At 50.0% G+C, this 17,819-nt stretch overlaps 1 protein-coding gene across 1 annotated transcript in view; it reads left to right on the plus strand.

Annotated features, from left to right (window-relative positions):
• Positions 1-17,819, plus strand: part of ACE (angiotensin I converting enzyme) — a 63,734-nt gene that overhangs the window by 33,405 nt on the left and 12,510 nt on the right. The window contains exons 10-17 of the mRNA XM_080976502.1: positions 119-217; positions 8,137-8,259; positions 9,362-9,573; positions 10,878-11,014; positions 12,712-12,870; positions 13,779-13,866; positions 15,804-15,947; positions 16,764-16,955. Coding sequence (XP_080832628.1) covers positions 119-217; positions 8,137-8,259; positions 9,362-9,573; positions 10,878-11,014; positions 12,712-12,870; positions 13,779-13,866; positions 15,804-15,947; positions 16,764-16,955 — 1,154 coding nt within the window. The remainder of the gene's footprint in view (positions 1-118; positions 218-8,136; positions 8,260-9,361; positions 9,574-10,877; positions 11,015-12,711; positions 12,871-13,778; positions 13,867-15,803; positions 15,948-16,763; positions 16,956-17,819) is intronic.

The following is a 17,819-nucleotide window of genomic DNA, read 5'->3' on the forward strand; positions in this document are numbered from 1 at the left end:
CCATGATCAGCATCAAATCTAGATTAAGTACAAACAACCTGGAATCTGCTTCATTTCTAGAGACTTGTGCTAATGCTGTTCCGTTTCTTCTCTGCCCACATGGCTGACTTTTCTCTAGAACAAAATACCAGGGAATTTGCCCTCCTATTGCAAGAGATGAAACCAACTTCGACCCTGGTGCTAAATATCATATACCTGGCAACACACCTTATATCAGGTACCGGGAGCTGAAAGAGTTGGGGGATGTGGGATGTGTAAATGAAACATGGTGAGCTTCACTGATGTTCTTGAGTGAGGCTGGTGTATATGCCTTCATTATTCATGGAACGTCGAGTACATTGCAATGTTCTGCAGTGTTGAACTACCTGAAGGTTCTGACAAGCAGATCTAAGGTGGTAGAGAAGGACGTGTTGAATTTCTCAACTTTCGAATTCCCAAAATGAGCGGTGCTAAAAAGTTGTAATATGACATGGGAATTCAATATATATATTGGTTAAAATAATATAATTCAGTTTTGCCTGGAAAGTAAAACATATGTAAAATTGCATAGAGCATTAAAATTTTGAAAAGTACTTGCAGTTATATTATTATTATTATTAATCATTATCTGACATTTTCAGAAGGTAAAATTAAAACTCTTTGGTTTTCCAAAAGCAGTTTATTTGCTTTTCCATCAAACCTAGACTTACCAAGCTAAATGTTGCTCAATCACAAAAAAACAGCAGATTTGAATTCCTCACACCCAAAAACATATTTTCAAGACCCCACGCTGAAGAAATTTGCAGAAATTAAGTTTCACCCCCTAAGATGACACACCCTAGTGGCAGAGGAAGGCAGCATGGAGTTAGGTTCCCCAAAATCAATTCTGAACTCCATACTCTTTAGGAATGAGGAGCCTTTGACCCTCCAGTTCCTGTTGGACTTCTGCTTCCCCCAAGACAGAATGACCCACAGCTGGGGATCATGGGAGCTGGAGTTCAATAACATTTGTAGGTCCAAAGGCTACTCCTCCCCCAGCTGCTTTAGAAATGCAGAACTTGCAGAGAGTTCTTGACTAGCGTATTTGTCAGAGCTGCTTCCAGATCCTAGCTCACAGAGGATCACGCTAGCCAGCGATCATTAAATAAAAGTCTTTATTGAGTTACAGTTTCCATTCTCAAGCTGCTGCGTGCAACTCTACGTCTCATGGTTAGATCGGCGAAGCTCCATCTGAGTCTCCGCCCCTTGTACACCAACTTAATATCCTAGCCTTGCTCCACCTTTTCCGCCTGACTGTTCTTCTCTGGGTCCCTCTGCCCCCCGGGGTCTCTTCCTTCCGGGATTCCTCTGACGCTGACGCTGACCCCCCTGACTCTTCTCCCTCCTTTCGGCGGGCTTTAGGACCTGGCTCCCTTTCCGGGCTGCCTACTGCGCCACCTTCCTGTGCATTTGAACTTGGCACGCGCGCCCAACCTTCCACTTTCCGTCTGACCGTTTCTTCGCTCCCCGATGGAGGTGTGGCCACTCCTGACTCGTGCCCTCCCCCCTGTTGTGAGCTGCCAGCGCTTGATCCCTGGCGCCCTTCCTCTTCCCTGCTCTCTGGCGGTGACGCTGGTCCTGATTTCCAACTGCTCCCCTCTGAGTCCCCTCTGGCTCTATCTTCCTGGGGTGTCCCCCTAGGCTCCCCCCTTGCCCTGGCCACTGGTGCTCCTTTCTGTGAATCTTCTGATTCACTGGAAAGACTCGGAGATCTCGGGTCGTCGTCATCACTCATCTTTTCTTCTGCCTCCTCTCCCTCGCTCTCTGTTTCCTCCCTTGCCCTTGCCTCTGCTCCTGAACCCCTGACATCCATCCCCCCCTCGAAGCCCCCTCTTCCCCCCTCCCCTCCTTCCGGTGCGGGATCTGGGTGCTGCCGTGTCGGGGGACGAATGTCGGATACAGTTCGCTTCCCGTGGCGGGCCGCCATCCGAAGTCTTCCGGTTCTTCCTCCCTGCTCTCGTTGACGACGGTCACCTCCGCTTCCATCTCTGTGCCGCCGTGCTCGAAACCCGGGTCGTCCCCGAAAACGTCCATGTCCGTCTCTCCCTCGTTGCCTTCTGGAGACGTTGCTCGTCCTGGACCCTCCAGCCACCTTCTGCGGAACTGCTCCTCTGGTCGATCATCCCACCAATACGAGGGTTCTGAAGCAGATCCCGAGGGTGACCCCTCTGGGGAACGGGCGTCTCGTGTCGGTTCCTCGTCCGAGTCGAACCCCCGGAACGTGCTGGCTGAAAGCGTGGGCGTGAAAAGCCAGTCGTCGAAAAAGTCTGCTGGCATTGGCCTATGTGGGAAGAGGGCATGAAACTCTTCTTTGAGCAGAGGTTCGTCTAAAGCGTAGCCCGGCACCCAGCTGTTGGCACTGGCCGGGGTGCCCTCCTTGGCGAGAAGGTATTCTACCCCCTCTTCCCCCCATCTGGAGTCCAAAATCTCCGTGACTTCGTTGATGCGCTCCTCCTGTGCCACTCCCCCTTGCCCGGTTCTCTCTCGGAGCGGACCCGGTGCCGTTCCTGGTTCCTGAAACCTGTGAGGTGCCTTGTAGGGAGTGAGCACCGATCTGTGGAACACCGGATGCATTCTGGAACCCTCCGGAAGAGCCAGCCTGAAAGCCACCGGGTTGACCTGTTCGTCGACTTGGTAGGGCCCCAGTTGTTTATGCCCTAGTTTCTTCTTCGCCAACGACCTGGCCGGCACTGCGTGGGCTGCTAACCAGACCCAGTCTCCCACATGGATCTCTTCGCCAACCCTTCTGTGTTTGTCCGCTTGTACCTTGTATGCGTGTTTAGCCAGCTCCAGGTGCCGCCGCAGCTGATCGTGGACCTCCTGCAACTCCGACGCGAACGCGTCTGCTGTCTGCGGCTCCCCCTCCCCCATTCTTTCCAGTCCCGGGAAGGTTCTAGGGTGCCTCCCGTTGTTGGCGAAGAACGGCGTGACCCCCGTGGACACGTGCTTCGTGTTGTTGTAGGCGAACTCAGCGAGAGGCAGGTAATCCACCCACGTCGCAGGCTGTTGATTCGCATAACATCTCAGGTACTGCTGCATGATGGCATTGACCCGCTCCGCTTGCCCGTTGGTCTGCGGGTGTCTAGCCGACGCCAGGTTGATCTTGACGTTCAGGAAGCCCATCAGCCTCTGCCAGAAGTTTGAGATGAACTGTCGCCCTCGGTCGGACAGAATAGACCGCGGCAGACCGTGAACCTTGAACACGTGGTCTATGAACAGTTTGGCGGTTTGTTCCGCCGTGGCCACCTTCGCACACGGAATGAAATGTGCCATCTTGGAGAACAAATCCACCACCACCAGCACAGCCGTCTTGCCCCTCGAGCTGGGCAGATCCGTGACAAAGTCCAGGGCCACTCTCTCCCATGGCTCGAACGGAGTTTGTAGCGGTTCCAGCAGTCCGGCCGGCGGTCTGTGCACTGGTTTGGCCCTCTGGCAGGTGTCACACCTCGCCACGTAGTCCGCGATTTCCCCTCTCATTCCGGGCCACCAGAAGTCTCTGGCTACTAATTCCACCGTCTTCTCCTTGCCAAAGTGCCCGGCAGTGGGCGCGTCGTGCAGCTGCTGCAGTACCTTGGCGCGAAGTTCGTCTCCCGGCACGTAGATGGCCCCTTTACGGATGAGCAAACCATCTCGCAGCTGGAACTCGTCGGTCGCTGCCGTGCCCCTGTGCACCTCTGCCATCGTTGCTTGCGCGAAGGAGTCATCCTGCAACGCTCGTCGCACCGCATCCAGGTCAACTGTTGCCGCCGCGCACGCCCACACTGTCGGTGCGAAGATGTGCATGGCGGCCGCTGGCGTTGCCTCCTCCAGATACTGTGGCTTACGGGAGAGAGCATCCGCCATGATGTTGGTGTCCCCCGGGACATACTCTATTCGGAAGTCGAAATTCGCAAAGAACTCAGCCCAACGTATCTGCCTCTGGTTCAGGAACTGTGCCGTGCGCCAGTGCTCTAGATTCTTGTGGTCCGTGCAGACCTGCACCGTGTGCTTGGCGCCGATCAGGAAGTGCCTCCACGCTTTGAACGCTGCATGAATGGCCAGCAACTCCCTGTCCCAGATGGTGTAGTTCTGTTCGGACTTGCTGAGCTTCCTTGAGTAAAACGCTCCCGGCCTCCAAACCCCCTGCGGGTCTTTCTGCAGCAGGACTGCTCCCACGGCTCTGTCCGAAGCGTCTGTCTCCACCCTCATCGGCCTGCTGGGGTTGACATGAAGCAGCTGCTCTTCCGACGCGAAGAGACGCTTGAGTGCCTGAAAGGACTGCTCCGCCTGCTCTGTCCAGATGAACTTCTTTTTCTTGGAGCTGAGCGTGTCCGTGATGGCCGCTGTCTGCATCGCAAAGCCTTTGATAAACTTGCGATAGAAGTTCGCGAAGCCGACAAACCGTTGGACCTCCTTCCGGTTGCGTGGGCTTTTCCAATCCAACACTGCTCGGACCTTGGCGCTGTCCATGGCGAGCCCTTTATCAGACAACTTGTAGCCCAGGAAATCCACCTCGGTCACGTCGAATTGGCACTTCTCCAGCTTGGCGTAAAGCCTATGTTGCTGTAGCCTGCTCAGCACTTCCTTGACGTGTCTGTCATGCTCCTGCTGCGATTCCGAAAAGATCAGGATGTCATCCAAGAAACAGACGCACGTCTTGTAGAGGAGCCCCGCCAACACGTGATGCATGAAAGCTTGAAAAACGTGGGAGCCATTTTGCAATCCAAAAGGCATAACTCTATATTCGTAGGTGCCCAGGGGCGTGAACATGGCTGTCTTCCACTCATCTCCCTCCCGCATGCGAATGAGGTTGTATGCCCCTCGCAGGTCCAACTTGGTGAACACTCTGCCCTTCCGTACCTTTGCGAGGAGGTCGTCGATTCGGGGCATGGGGAAGTCCGATGGCTTGGTCACACTGTTCAAGATGCGAAAGTCCACTACAAGTCTTTTTTGGGGCGTGTCCCGCTTCTTAACAAAGAATACCGGACTGCCCCCCGCTGCCTTGGACTCTCGGATGAAACCGCGCTCCAAATTATGATCTATGAACTCTTTGAGTTCCTGCAGTTCGTCCTCAGACATGGAATACAGCTTCCCTTTGGGCAGCGCCGCCCCCGGCAGCAGGTCAATTTTGCAGTCATATGGTCTGTGGGGGGGTAGCCTGTCTGCCTCTTTCTCGCAGAAAACCTCCAAAAATTCTGCGTACTTGTGGGGAACCGCTTGCAGCGTGCCTAGCTGCAGCTGTGACTCCTCTTCCCCTCCTTCCTGCCTGGGCACGATGCAGTGTTCAGCGCAAAAGGAAGAGCCGAAGGTCAGCTGCCTCTGGTACCAAGCCAGCGTCGGGCTGTGCTTGTCCAGCCAACTCATGCCCAATACAATGGGCGTGTCCGATAGTTGAGTGACATTGAAGCTGATGATTTCCCTGTGATTCCCAAGTCGCATCACCATTGGTGGCGTCTGCTTCACCACTTGCCCCCCTAGCAGCTCCCTGCCATCCACCGTGACAACCTGCAGGGGCAGCGTGGCAGGCAGCAACTGTATAGCGTGCCGGTCGACAAAGTCCTGCCCTATAAAGTCCGCATTGCTTCCGGAGTCAATGGTGATTGGCACGTCCATGGTGATTCCATTGGGCAGCTGGAGCGACGCGGTGAGCTTCACTACCGGTTTGGGCGGGAGGGGGTCCATGGGCTGTAAAATCTCTGGGGACTGCTTCACTGACACGTCTGGCTGGGCCCCAGTGCCTCTTCTTCCAACCAGACTCCTTCGTTTCCCTGCTGTGGTTGTCCTTGCTGCGTTGCTGCAGTTACCATTGCTGAGGCTGCAGTGTGCTTGTGGAGCCTCTGGGGACACTCTTTCGCCATATGCTGTGGATCATCGCAGATGTAACACTTCCTGTTCCCTCTAGGAGGCTTCGCTTTCACTGCTGCCGGTGCTAGGGCTCTGGCTGCTGACTGAGCCCTTGCACCTCCAACCTCCATAGGTTCCGCTCCTCCTCCTGGCGGAGGCGTGGATTGCGCACGCGCTGCTTCTCTGGGAAGGAAGGAGGAGCCCCTGGCTGGTTCGCGCCCTCCACGCCCTTCGTCCCTGCTCCACGGACGTCCTTCCAGCCGCACCCCCACCGCCAGCGCCCTCTGAACGATCTCCTGCGTGGTCCGGGGTCTCTCCCCCCTCGCAATTTCATCTTTAACCGAGCCGTGCAATCCCTCCCAAAACAGGTCTCTTACAGGAGCCGAATCTCTGTCCCATTCCAGGGCACTGACCAAAGCGAAAAAGCGGGCATGGTACTGCCTTACGCTGGCCCTCCCTTGCTTCAGTCCATGTATCTCCTGCCGAGCAAGATCCACGTCAATGCTTGATAAAAAGCACCCATCCATCGCTTTAATAAAGGCATCCGCATTTTGGAGCGCCGGATCCTTATCTCTCCACAAATTGCGCAGCCATGCTTTAGCATCTCCATGCAAATGGGACATGATGAATCCCACCTTCTCTTGCTCATCTCTAAAGTCTTTGTTCAGCAGTTGCAGTGCACACATTACATCTGCTCTAAAGTTGGGGTACTGTTGCAAATTCCCATCGAAGTGAGAGACCAGACCGCCTGTTCGTCTCCCCAACCCAATCCCCTCCGGTTTGGGTGTCAGTTGCCCTTGCTTCGTAAGCACTTCCAACCTGACCTGGAGATCCCTGTAGGCGGCAGCTGCGTCCTCCTCTCTCTTCCTGGATGCAAGAGCCTCGGCATTCAGTCGTGTCACTGCTTCTCTGAGTTCCACTATCTGCTGTTCGGCCGTCATGTTGTCTGCCGTTCGTGAGCTCGCTAGTAGGCACCCGCTTTCTCTCCTCTCCGCGAGGACGTAGATGCCCACAATCTGGAGATGGAGCTTACTGTCAGAGCTGCTTCCAGATCCTAGCTCACAGAGGATCACGCTAGCCAGCGATCATTAAATAAAAGTCTTTATTGAGTTACAGTTTCCATTCTCAAGCTGCTGCGTGCAACTCTACGTCTCATGGTTAGATCGGCGAAGCTCCATCTGAGTCTCCGCCCCTTGTACACCAACTTAATATCCTAGCCTTGCTCCACCTTTTCCGCCTGACTGTTCTTCTCTGGGTCCCTCTGCCCCCCGGGGTCTCTTCCTTCCGGGATTCCTCTGACGCTGACGCTGACCCCCCTGACTCTTCTCCCTCCTTTCGGCGGGCTTTAGGACCTGGCTCCCTTTCCGGGCTGCCTACTGCGCCACCTTCCTGTGCATTTGAACTTGGCACGCGCTCCCAACCTTCCACTTTCCGTCTGACCGTTTCTTCGCTCCCCGATGGAGGTGTGGCCACTCCTGACTCGTGCCCTCCCCCCTGTTGTGAGCTGCCAGCGCTTGATCCCTGGCGCCCTTCCTCTTCCCTGCTCTCTGGCGGTGACGCTGGTCCTGATTTCCAACTGCTCCCCTCTGAGTCCCCTCTGGCTCTATCTTCCTGGGGTGTCCCCCTAGGCTCCCCCCTTGCCCTGGCCACTGGTGCTCCTTTCTGTGAATCTTCTGATTCACTGGAAAGACTCGGAGATCTCGGGTCGTCGTCATCACTCATCTTTTCTTCTGCCTCCTCTCCCTCGCTCTCTGTTTCCTCCCTTGCCCTTGCCTCTGCTCCTGAACCCCTGACAGTATTCTTTTAAGGCAAGGAATTGTATGAAGTTGTTTAAATTTAAAGGTGACTATCAAATTCACACTTTCTGAAACAATATCAGAAACTAAGCAAGGTTGTCCTTTGAAATTTACACTTATCTGAATTTTGCGGTGCAAACAGTGTTTGCAGAAGTGCTTATATTAGGGGAAATTGCTCATGGAAATGTGCATATTTAGGAGAAATTTGCCCTAAAACATTGATAATCCTGCAGGAGAACTTTTTTTAAAAAAATCACCAATTTGCTGCAGAAAATGGAAAAACGAAAAACTAAGAACCAAACTGGCAGATCTTTCCTTGCTTCATTTTTTTTGTAACGTTATGCCTTCAAAAATTGACTCTTGTTCAGTATGGCAGAATTTGCTGTGATATTAGTAGTAGTGGTAGTAGTAGTATTGGGCGGTGGGGGTGGGAGTGGGTGTCCTACTGAAGAACTGATGGGTACCAGAAGTATATGGATTTTTGTTTTGTCTGGGGCAGGTACTTTGTCAGTTTCATCCTGCAGTTCCAGTTCCACAAGGCGCTCTGCCAAGCTGCCAACCACACTGGCAATCTTCATACCTGTGACATCTACCAGTCCAAAGAAGCTGGACAGAAGCTCAGGTGACAGCAGGGAGAGATGGGGAAACAGCAAGGCGTGGTCTCCTACCTAAACGGCGTTAGAAGCAAGTGGGAAGATGTAGGCTAACAATTCTCTGTTTGGGGGCATTTCCTCCTTCCTGGCACCCTGATGTAACAACAAGGGGTACACCTGTGTTGGAAAAAGCAAGAGGGTTGTGACATGCACACCTGAGGACTGCGATCACACAGGTGTGACCACACTCAGGTTGCAGAAGTGATCCCCTGGTGTAATCTTGGCGTAGCTTGAATGCCACTGGGCACTTACCCATTAGCGGGGACCAGATATTCTAGTACCCTGGGAAAGGTGACCGTACAAGCATTCAGTGTTGGAGAGAGACCCTAAGAATGGCATCACCCACACTCTTCAATGGAAGGGTACCTCCGACACCTATTATGCTTGTGGGGTGGCCACCTAGGCAAGCAGATTCCATGAGTTCCAAGGGCTGAACTCACCCCTACCACTCCCACTGACCATATAATGCAAAGCACCTTGCAAGCAAAGAGCAGCAGGAATTGAAGTGCTTGCAGAGCAAGGAGTCACAAAAGTCTGCAGGATATAAAAGTTCAACTATTCATGGCTGGTCACCAGGTGGGGAGGGGCTGGGCAAAGCAGACCCTGGCCAGCTTACCTGGCAGTGGTGATGCTCCAAGCACCACTGGGTGGCTAGGACCTGCCATTTTATTTCCCCAAAATGTCCCAGATTCATGCTTCTTCTGGGAGCGTAGTGGAAAATTTAAATGCTAACGGGACCCAGCCATCCAGGGCACCAGGCAAAACAAACACAAAAACTCACACTTTTAAAATAAAATAAAAAGAGGGGGTGTTGGGGCACTGGCAGCTAGCTGCCCACAGGAGCTGGCAATGGCTTCAATTCCCACTGCTTAGTTGCTGGCTGCTTCAGAAGATGTGGCAAGAAAATAAACCCAAATGGCAAGGTCTCCTCAAATCCCTTGTGTGGTGTGGGAATCCACAGCAGGTAGAGACTGGAGTCGCCTGGTCTTGTGGGTCTTCCACAGTGGCTATCAACACGAGTAGCTGCATCTGCATCACTACCCATTCCTCTCTTTGTTTTCTTCGCTGCAGCGAGGCACTAAGGGTTGGCTCTTCCCAGCCGTGGCAGAATATTCTCCAACAACTCACTGGCACAAATAAGATGGATGCATCAGCACTGCTGGAGTATTTCAGTCCCGTTACTCAGTGGCTAGAAGAACAGAATAAGCGAACCAATGAAACACTGGGCTGGCCGGACTTTGAGTGGCGTCCCCCCGTCCCAGAGGGCTACCCAGAAGGGCTTGGTAAAGTTTCCAAGGCACAAAGTCATGGGGGGGGGGAGGCCTACAGGAGGGTGGTTTCACTATGACCCTGGTGCTTGGGCATAACGGTAGCAGGTGTCCAAAGAAAAAGGGAGGATACCAGATGACCACCTCACTGCTTGGCTTTGCCATTGGACCAGGGCAATTATAACCCACAAGGGGGCACTCAGCTTGTTTTATATTTTGCAGTGGAACATAGGAATAGAAGTGGCGGCCTCTTACATAAACAGGGGGACAACACAGGACATCTGACTGGGAAGAAATGGCTGATGCAGCTGGAATATGGAGTGGTTTTTGTCTTGTTTGTCTATGGGAGGAGGAGGACGACTGTGAGAGCCCTGGGGAACAACTGACTTCACTGCAGGATGGCTTTTAGGGAGATAGCAGGCTGTGCTTTCCTTCTAGCATTGATAAACCACAAGTATTGAACCTTAAAGCACCTGCTGTTTTGCCTCTGGGCTGGCACTTGGTAGGGCAGGAGCCAGGCAGCAGCCCTTTTGAGGGTGAGATTTGGCTAGTGAGCTGCTGACTTGACTTTTGCTGTGAAGGGGTATCAACCCCCTTTGTAAAGACCAGGTGATACTAATAAGGGGGAGTGCAGCCCTTATCAAAGCAGCGGGGGGCCAGCTGTTATATCTCTCTGCTGATGAACAGTGCAATCCTTGTCAGCATCGTGAGACTGGCTCTCCAACATGGAGTTCCATGCTCCTGATGTAACAGATGAATTGGAAGGTGGGATGAGTTGCCACCTGGTGAATTGGCTGAGCAGCGGATTCTAGAATGTGGGCATCTCTGTCTGTGTGCTCATTTTAACTTCCCAATGAGCAAAGGCAGATGCTCAGCTAGTACTTACCTACCACTCATCTGCTGGCTTCTCCTAACATTTCTCTTTAAGGGGACGGGGACGCCAGGGAATGAAAATGCCACAGGTGGGTCTTCAGAGTTACCAGGTCTCAGCCCTGGAGTGTGTTTTAAGTGATAGGGTTTTGTCCAAGAAGTGTGAACTGTAATATTAAGAAGGACAGGTTCCCTGAGCATGTTCAGAATGCCTTGTCTTCATCCATGAGTAACCACAGCCAATAATTGCACATCGTAGGTAGGGAAGGGAGTTCTGATTCCATCAGAGAATGTAAAATTTCTGCAGGAACCTGGGACTTGTCTCTTTCGAAATTAGGTACTGGGAGTTAACATGCTAGACTAAAAGGAAGAAAGACAGGGAGGTGAGTTAATTTCCCTACTTTTTCCAGCTTTTTGTTTCTCCCTTCCCACCCTTTAACCTTTTCCAGATAAAATAACTGATGAAAACGAGGCTAAAACATTCCTGGCAGACTACAACAGCACAGCCGAAGTGGTATGGAATTCTTACACAGAGGCTTCTTGGACATACAACACCAACATAACGGAGCCCAACAGACAGATGATGGTAGGAAAACCAGCACAGTGCGGTAGGGTCAATGGTGGTGGTGGGGAACTCAGTTCAATTCACATTTAAAGGGGAACCTACCCAATGTCCTGTATACCTGAAGGAGCGTCTCCACCCCCATCGTTCAGCCCGGACACTGAGATCCAGCGCCGAGGGCCTTCTGGCGGTTCCCTCATTGCGAGAAGTGAGATTACAGGGAACCAGACAGAGGGCCTTCTTGGTAGTGGCGCCCGCCCTCCCTTCCGATGCGAAGGAAATAAGCAGCTATCTTTTCTTTAAAAGAAATCTGAAGGCAGCCCTGTTTAGGGAAGTTTTTAATATTTGATGCTGTATTGTTTTTAACACTTGATTGGAAGCCGCCCAGAGTGGCTGGGGAAACTCAGCTAGATGGGCGGGGTTATTATTAATAATAATTATTAAATCACGCTTTCTGAAATAATATGTGAACCGGAACACAGCCACCTTTCGAAATGCAGCCATCTCCGAATTTTGCAACAGAGTTCTGCAGCTGAGTAATATGCATTATATGCATATGAAGATGCATATAAATTAGTGAAGTGGCTTTGAAAAACATGTCTGTGTTAGGGAAAATGGCATACAATTTATCCTGTGTATAACAGGATAAATGTGAACAAAAATGCTGATGAGTTTTCATGAGGACTTCTCTTCTAATAAAAAATAAAGCATCAGAAACGGATGTGCAAACATAGATAAATAAACAGAAACTGACAGATCTGTGAAACCCTAGATTGTGGAGGTTAGTGTTGTTGTTTGCCCTGAGCCCAAGGGAATGCTGCCCTGAGTTCCTTCACGAGGAAGGGTGGGAAATAAATTTTATCATCATCAATAATTCAGAATGCGGCAGCTAGACTGGGGACTGCGGGCAGCCGCTGAGACCGTATAACACCGGTCCTGAAAGACCTCCATTGGCTCCCAGTACGTTTCCGAGCACAATTCAAAGTGTTGGTGTTGACCTTTAAAGCCCTAAACGGCCTCGGCCCAGTATACCTGAAGGAGCATCTTCACCCCCATTGTTCTGCCCGGACACTGAGGTCCAGCGCCGAGGGCCTTCTGGCGGTTCCCTCACTGCGAGAAGCAAAGCTACAGGGAATTAGGCAGAGGGCCTTTTTGGTAGTGGCACCCACCTTGTGGAACGCCCTCTCATCAGATGTCAAAGAGATAAACAAATACAGTCATACCTCGGGTTGAAGTAGCTTCAAGTTAAGTATTTTTGGGTTGCGCTCCATGGCGACCCGGAAGTAATGGAGCGCGTTACTTCTGGGTTTCGCCGCTTGCGCATGCGCAGACGCTTAAAATGACGTCATGCACATGTGCGGAGACAAACGCACGTGCAGACACGCAGTCGCATCTTCCATTTACTTCAGGATGTGAATGGGGCTCCGGAACGGATCCTGTTCGTATCCAGAGGTACCACTGTACCTGACCTTTAGAAGACATCTGAAGGCAGCCCTGTTCAGGGAAGTTTTTAATCTTTGTTGGAAGCTGCCCAGAGTGGCTGGGAAGCCCAGCCAGATGGGCGGGGTACAAATAATAAATTGTTGTTGTTGTTGTTATTTATTGGCGACTAGACAGTTGTGGGAGTGCTGGAGTTAGAGAATGAGCTCGTCCTTTCCCCCTCTGTGATACAAGTGTGACGGCTAATGCCCCTCCCTCTCTCTTCCATACGTGCCTTGCAGTTGCAAAAGAACATGGAAATGTCAAACCACACCTTGCAGTACGGCCTTCGGGCTCGGATGTTTGACCCTACTGATTTCCAAGACCCTACTATAAAACGTATCCTGAAGAAACTGAGTGACATAGAGCGGGCAGCCCTACCTGACGCACAGCTGAGGGAGGTGAGAGCGAACCATAGAGTCGTAGAATTGCAGAGTTGAAAGGGTCCCCAAGGATAATCTGGTCAACCCCCTGCAATGTAGGAATCTCAGCTAAAGCATCCTCGACAGATGACCGCTCAACTCTGCTTTAAAGCCTTCATTCCATCCTTGTTCTTGATGTAGATCTCACCCCTTCTTCCCTGGTGGGGAGATAGGGGTGCCATCTTGTGGTTCACACCAGGTGCCAAAATGTATTGGGCCCAGGACATAGCAAATCAGTTATGGAACTTCCTATCCATGGAGACCTACAGAATTGCCCTGTTCTTCGCTTTCATGGAAGCTGGTGGGGGTTTTCATCTGGTAGAGGTTTAAGGTGGAAGGAGTGATGTTATTATCCTGACTTGGGTGCTGTTCGTGTGTTTTCTTAATGATGATGTCTGTATGGGATGTTTTATGGGTGTTTTTTAAATTGCAGGTTGTTTGGGGACTTGTTGAAAACAGAACTTAAAAACCTGGAATGAATAAATAATGTGTAGTTAAGTCCCCAAGGGACAGTTCTGTAATGAGGCCCCAGATCCTTGGAATTGAGTGTGTTGAAAATTAAGCTGGAGACATAAATAAAGAGCATTCTAAGAGGCAGGCAAGCACAGGGCGCCAGAATATGAACACACTTGTGTTTCATTGCTTGCACAAATTCAGCATAGCAGGGCTCATCCAGCATGTTGACAGAAGTATTTGTCTGGGGAATGAAAGCAGGAAGCAGATGCACGATCAAGCCATAACAATAAAATATTTCTGTTCAATTCAAATGCATATAATAATACAGTTTCCGCCAATAGTCCTTGGATCTTGTTGCCAGGCAAATGATGGCGAGGAGAGGAGCCCATATTTTACCTCCTAAGCAAATGAATCCTTTTTCTTTCTTTCAGTATAATCAGCTCCTCTCAGACATGGAGACAATTTACAGCGTAGCCAAAGCCTGCACTGGAAACACAAGTTGCAAGTCCCTGGATCCTGGTAAGCCATTTGTACATCTCCTGGCTGATAGGAATCATCTCCCAACACATTTCCCAGCGCCCATAAAACATACCAGACAAGAAAACTTTGTCAGCCTGAGAAGCAGAGCTGGGCAAATGCTATCAGGACTTAGTTTTCGTGGAAAAATAAGAAGACGGTGCTTTTGAGTATGCGCTGAGTGGCTTTCCCACACCATTGTGTAATCAACAACCAACCTCCACATCTGGGGGGAAGTATGTTGCAACTTCTGAGTAGTTTTGATAGCCCCATAATGTTTTGACGTAGAAGTCAATCCCTACTAAGAAGTTATAAGGATGTAAGAGGAGCTGTGCTGGAGCAGACTAAGGGTCCGTCTAGCCTAGCATCCTGTTCCCACGGTGGCCAACTAGGTGCCTATGAGAAACCCACAAGGAAGGCATGACCACAACAGATAACAACAGTTATCACTTCTTGATAACTAATATGAAATATACTCGGAGTCGAGTGTGAATTTCATGCTCTTTATTCAGCTCATAGTAGCAATGAATGAAACTTTCTCCAAAATGTCTAGCTATATATACATATATACACAATGGGCCCTGCATGATTGGCTAATTCCGGGCTGCTCCTGTAGGCCAATCAGGTTGTGGATTCACCTCCTCCAGAAGCCTGATTGGCTGCTCCTGCAGGCCAGTCAGGTTGCTGGTTCACTTCATCCAGGAGCCTGATTGGCTGCTCCTGCAGGCTAATCAGGTCACTGATTCATTTCCACCTGGAGCTGGATTGGGCGGCTCCTGCGGACCAATCAGACTGCTGCATTCTGGATCCTATTGTTCTAGGATTCAGCTCAGTACATAGCATAGTATTCCAAGGCACATTGCCTCTGATACATCATTGGAGCAGACTCTCTTGAAAGTTGGTGGACTCCCCTTCATTGGACGTTTTTCAGCAGAGGTTGGATGGCCACCTGTCATTGATGCTTTAGTTGAGATTCCTGCATTGCAGAGGGGTTGGACGAGATGACCCTCAGGGTCCCTTTCGACAGTACAGTTCTATGATAGACATCGTGACAAGTAGCCATTGGTAGTTTTATCCTCCATGGTTTTGTCTAATCCCCTTTTAAAGCTAACCAGGTTGGTGGTCATCACCACATTTTTGTGGAAGCAAATTCCATTGTTTTATTATATACTGTGTGGTCTGTCTTGAATATCTCAACCATGAGCTTCATTCAAGTCCTGTGGATTTTAGCAAAGGATGAGAAGTAGTGGGGCGAAACAGCCTTGTTCCTGCCATTAAACTATACGAGGCACATTGAAGTTCATGAGAGCAGCCTGGGTGTGATTTGTTGAACAGAGATAAAAGAGAGGGGGACGTGGCTTGATGAAGAGTAGAACCAGGGCTTTTTTTTCAGCTGGAACTCACCAGAATTCAGTTCCGGCACCTCTCAGGTGGGCACCATTGCCATCGTAAGGGAACAAGTGAGGCGTTCATTCATGGTGAACTCCAACACCTCTTTTTCTAGAAAACAGCACTGAGTAGAACAGGCTATGAAACACATTATGTAGGAAGGAAAATCTCTGTGGCGCAGGTGGGCTTTGAGAAAGGATATGAAGGGAGGTAGAGGGATGTGACTCCACAGTTAAAGAAGTGTACCGTGTTTGTTTGGAGAGAACATAATGGAAGCTCAATAGGTGAGCCTGCACACGGTGTTGGATTTAGGGCAGTGCCAGCCAAGGGGGCGCAAAACTGAGAAGATCCATAACTGAGAAAATCCATCAGGGCCGCTGAATTTTGGCCTTGCTCAGAGCGCCATATTACCAGAGTATTACCAAAGTCCACCCCTGCTGCACAGTGCAGAGGGAGCAAAGGCAGGCCAAAGGGGAGAGATTATACACATTACAGCACGTATGGTGCATAGTCTCATACCTAATTCTTGCTTGTCTTGGCTCTTTGTTTAGAACTCACAGACATCATGGCTCACTCAAGAGACTACAACGAGCTCCTCAATGCCTGGAAAGGCTGGCGGGATGTATCAGGGAAGAAAATCCGAACCATGTACCAGAAATATGTAGAGCTGAGCAATACGGCTGCCATATTGAACGGTAAGCATGTTTTGCAATGCTGACTGCTCCAACAAAGGGAACAGTGGGTTGTGAGGGCAGAGGATGACTCTTACGAATGCGGAACCCAAACTGTTTGAGGTGAGCCTCAAAAGTCAATGCAGACTTGGGAAGCATTGTAGTCTTTTCTTTGTAAGTTGCTCTGAGTTGCCTGTGGCAAAAAAAAAAAGCGAGTAATAAGAATAATAGCAGAAAGTGTCCCTCAGTGGAAAGCCTACCTTGCCATCAGTAACTGAAGCTTTCCAGCAAAGTCCACTGGTCTAACCACCAGAACAAAGGCATGCACCGTTTTGCTTCTTTGTTGTTGTTGTTTTTTAAACTACAGAGCCACGCAAGAGCAAGGCAGATAGATGCAGATGTCCACAAAGTTCACTTACTCTGTTCCCATGGCAGAATGTCAGACTTGGGAAGGGGGAGCTGGAGCCTTTTAATACTTTAAATGAGGAACTTAGAAAAGATATTCCTTGCTATGGGCTTGCAACATTTCGGTTTGGGGCACCTGGCCAACCCTACCATCAAGCAGCATGAAACAGCTGCCTTAGACAAGCAGATTTTTTGGTTTCATGGTCAAAGAGTAGCAAGCTATTCATGATTTCATTTATTATGGTTGTATTTTCACTGCTAGGCAGGGGAGAAGGGCTTTTAAGATGTTCTGCCTCAGATGCCCAAATAACTAGGTCTGCCTTGGCTTTTTGGGAGGGTGTCACCTGGTGCTCTACCGCAGGCAGTAACACCAGCCCTGGGGACACAACTGGAGAATATGAAGAAGGGCTTCTATATTCTCATGTTCATGTGCAGGTCATTCTGACAATGGTGCTTTCTGGAGATCCCTGTATGAAACACCGGATTTGGAAGATGTTCTGGAGAAAATCTGGGAAGAGCTTCAACCATTGTACCTCAATCTTCATGCTTATGTGCGCCGGGCTCTCCACAAGAAATATGGTGAAGGTCACATCAACCTCAGGGGCCCTATCCCAGCTCATTTGCTAGGTAAGCCTTTCCACACCAAACTCCTGAGCCAGAAGACAATATTGGGCAACTCCCCATTGTCTATGTGATTCTGAAGGCCTACTCCATGGTTGCTTTTCCTTGTATTAGGCCATGCCTAGCGTCTAGGTTTTTAGGATTAAGGATTTTGTACGAGGTCTGCAGCATATTTTGCCAAATGCACATTTGTTGAGCATAGCATATAGTGGCTCTTAGATATGTTCCTTACACATGGAGAAAAGTTATCAAGAGAGGCAAAATATAATCAATGATGCTATTAATCGACCTAACCTAAAAGTCAGCTTATCTGACTATTATAAGGTTGCCTTAAAATGCTTACAGTGTTAAAATGCTTGTTGTTGTTGTTGTTTAATATTTATACCCCACACATCTGGATGGGGGAAAGGCTGAGTTGCAAATAAATTCAGGGGAATTAGGAGGAAAGAGGAAGAAATAGTGACATTTTCCAAAAGTCAGACACTGTAGGCTAGGTGTTGGGATGAGCAATTTGGAACTAGGTGTATAGGACATAAAGTGGCAATGAAGGATTACTGAAATTGTTAAGAGCTGCTATCTATAGCATCACAGAAGTTCAGAAAGAATTGAGAAACTGTCAGGTATCGAAACTGCAAAGGCTATCAAGAAATTGGGTTCAGGATGGGACATGACTAAAAGCTGTGGCCTTAGAGAAGACATGGAGACAGGATATGGAAAAAATACTTTGAGTGACCAAAATTGGGGTCTTTAACAGACATGCTAAGACATAAAAAGGGAGAAGCTGACTAGTTTGGGACCCTTAGCAAGACTCCAGGAGGCATGGGCAAAGGTGAGATCATGAAAGGAAGCTTTATATGACATCAAAAATAA

This window comes from Podarcis pityusensis (genome assembly GCF_964106645.2).
Source record: "Podarcis pityusensis genome assembly, chromosome: 13".
NCBI lineage: Eukaryota > Metazoa > Chordata > Lepidosauria > Squamata > Lacertidae > Podarcis > Podarcis pityusensis.